The sequence below is a fragment of the Penaeus vannamei genome, chromosome 37 (assembly GCF_042767895.1).
Source record: "Penaeus vannamei isolate JL-2024 chromosome 37, ASM4276789v1, whole genome shotgun sequence".
Lineage (NCBI taxonomy): Eukaryota > Metazoa > Arthropoda > Malacostraca > Decapoda > Penaeidae > Penaeus > Penaeus vannamei.
In genome coordinates, this window is record NC_091585.1 from 11,794,487 (window position 1) to 11,797,412 (window position 2,926).

Sequence of the window (2,926 nt, forward strand, 5' to 3'; positions counted from 1 at the left end):
TGTACCTCCTCCGGTGCCTGAATCTCCTCCACCTGTACCTCCTCCGGTGATTGAATCTCCTCCACCTGTACCTCCTCCCGTGCCTGAATCTCCTCCACCTGTACCTCCTCCTGTGCCTGAATCTCCTCCACCTGTACCTCCTGTGCCTGAATCTCCTCCACCTGTACCTCCTGTGCCTGAATCTCCTCCACTTGTACCTCCTCCGGTGCCTGAATCTCCTCCACCAGTACCTCCTCCCGTGCCTGAATCTCCTCCCGTGCCTGAATCTCCTCCCGTGCCTGAATCTCCCTCCCGTGCCTGAATCTCCTCCACCTGTACCTCCTCCCGTGCCTGAATCTCCTCCACCTGTACCTCCTCCCGTGCCTGAATCTCCTCCACCTGTACCTCCTGTGCCTGAATCTCCTCCACCTGTACCTCCTGTGCCTGAATCTCCTCCACCTGTACCTCCTGTGCCTGAATCTCCTCCACCTGTACCTCCTCCGGTGCCTGAATCTCCTCCACCTGTACCTCCTCCGGTGCCTGAATCTCCTCCACCTGTACCTCCCGTACCTGAATCTCCTCCACCTGTACCTCCTCCAGTGCCTGAATCTCCTCCACCTATACCTCCTCCAGTGCCTGAATCTCCACCTGCACCTCCTGTGCCTGAATCTCCTCCACCTGTACCTCCTGTGCCTGAATCTCCTCCACCTGTACCTCCTGTGCCTGAATCTCCTCCACCTGTACCTCCTCCCGTGCCTGAATCTCCTCCACCTGTACCTCCTCCGGTGCCTGAATCTCCTCCACCTGTACCTCCTCCCGTGCCTGAATCTCCTCCACCTGTACCTCCTCCCGTGCCTGAATCTCCTCCACCTGTACCTCCTGTGCCTGAATCTCCTCCACCTGTACCTCCTCCGGTGCCTGAATCTCCTCCACCTGTACCTCCCGTGCCTGAATCTCCTCCACCTGTACCTCCTGTGCCTGAATCTCCTCCACCTGTGCCTCCTCCCGTGCCTGAATCTCCTCCACCTGTACCTCCTCCCGTGCCTGAATCTCCTCCACCTGTACCTCCTCCCGTGCCTGAATCTCCTCCACCTGTACCTCCTGTGCCTGAATCTCCTCCACCTGTACCTCCTCCGATGCCTGAATCTCCTCCACCTGTACCTCCTCCTGTGCCTGAATCTCCTCCACCTGTACCTCCTCCTGTGCCTGAATCTTCTCCACCTGTACCTCCTCCCGTGCCTGAATCTCCTCCACCTGTACCTCCTGTGCCTGAATCTCCTCCACCTGTACCTCCTCCGGTGCCTGAATCTCCTCCACCTGTACCTCCTCCTGTGCCTGAATCTCCTCCACCTGTACCTCCTCCTGTGCCTGAATCTCCTCCACCTGTACCTCCTGTTCCTGAATCTCCTCCACCTGTACCTCCTGTGCCTGAATCTCCTCCACCTGTACCTCCTCCCGTGCCTGAATCTCCTCCACCTGTACCTCCTGTGCCTGAATCTCCTCCACCTGTACCTCCTCCGGTGCCTGAATCTCCTCCACCTGTACCTCCTCCTGTGCCTGAATCTCCTCCACCTGTACCTCCTCCTGTGCCTGAATCTCCTCCACCTGTACCTCCTCCTGTGCCTGAATCTCCTCCACCTGTACCTCCTCCTGTGCCTGAATCTCCTCCACCTGTACCTCCTGTTCCTGAATCTCCTCCACCTGTACCTCCTGTGCCTGAATCTCCTCCACCTGTACCTCCTCCCGTGCCTGAATCTCCTCCCGTGCCTGAATCTCCTCCACCTGTACCTCCTCCGGTGCCTGAATCTCCTCCACCTGTACCTCCTCCGGTGCCTGAATCTCCTCCACCTGTACCTCCTCCTGTGCCTGAATCTCCTCCACCTGTACCTCCTGTTCCTGAATCTCCTCCACCTGTACCTCCTGTGCCTGAATCTCCTCCACCTGTACCTCCTCCTGTGCCTGAATCTCCTCCACCTGTACCTCCTCCCGTGCCTGAATCTCCTCCACCTGTACCTCCTCCCGTGCCTGAATCTCCTCCACCTGTACCTCCTCCTGTGCCTGAATCTCCTCCACCTGTACCTCCTCCCGTGCCTGAATCTCCTCCACCTGTACCTCCTCCTGTGCCTGAATCTCCTCCACCTGTACCTCCTCCCGTGCCTGAATCTCCTCCACCAGTACCTCCTCCCGTGCCTGAATCTCCTCCACCTGTACCTCCTCCCGTGCCTGAATCTCCTCCACCTGTACCTCCTCCCGTGCCTGAATCTCCTCCACCTGTACCTCCTGTGCCTGAATCTCCTCCACCTGTACCTCCTCCTGTGCCTGAATCTCCTCCACCAGTACCTCCTCCCGTCCCTGAATCTCCTCCACCTGTACCTCCTCCCGTGCCTGAATCTCCTCCACCTGTACCTCCTCCTGTGCCTGAATCTCCTCCACCTGTACCTCCTCCCGTGCCTGAATCTCCTCCACCTGTACCTCCTCCGGTGCCTGAATCTCCTCCACCTGTACCTCCTCCTGTGCCTGAATCTCCTCCACCTGTACCTCCTCCTGTGCCTGAATCTCCTCCACCTGTACCTCCTCCCGTGCCTGAATCTCCTCCACCTGTACCTCCTCCGGTGCCTGAATCTCCTCCACCTGTACCTCCTCCTGTGCCTGAATCTCCTCCACCTGTACCTCCTCCGGTGCCTGAATCTCCTCCACCTGTACCTCCTCCCGTGCCTGAATCTCCTCCACCTGTACCTCCTCCCGTGCCTGAATCTCCTCCACCTGTACCTCCTCCTGTGCCTGAATCTCCTCCACCTGTACCTCCTCCCGTGCCTGAATCTCCTCCACCTGTACCTCCTCCCGTGCCTGAATCTCCTCCACCTGTACCTCCTCCGGTGCCTGAATCTCCTCCACCTGTACCTCCTCCTGTGCCTGAATCTCCTCCACCTGTACCTCCTCCCGTGCC

At 58.8% G+C, this 2,926-nt stretch overlaps 1 protein-coding gene across 1 annotated transcript in view; it reads left to right on the plus strand.

Annotated features, from left to right (window-relative positions):
* Positions 1–586, plus strand: part of LOC138859641 (uncharacterized) — a 1,224-nt gene extending 638 nt beyond the window's left edge. Inside the window, exon 2 of the mRNA XM_070115437.1 lies at positions 580–586. Within this exon, the coding sequence (XP_069971538.1) occupies positions 580–586 (7 nt within the window). The remainder of the gene's footprint in view (positions 1–579) is intronic.
* Positions 587–2,926: the final 2,340 nt, after the last annotated feature.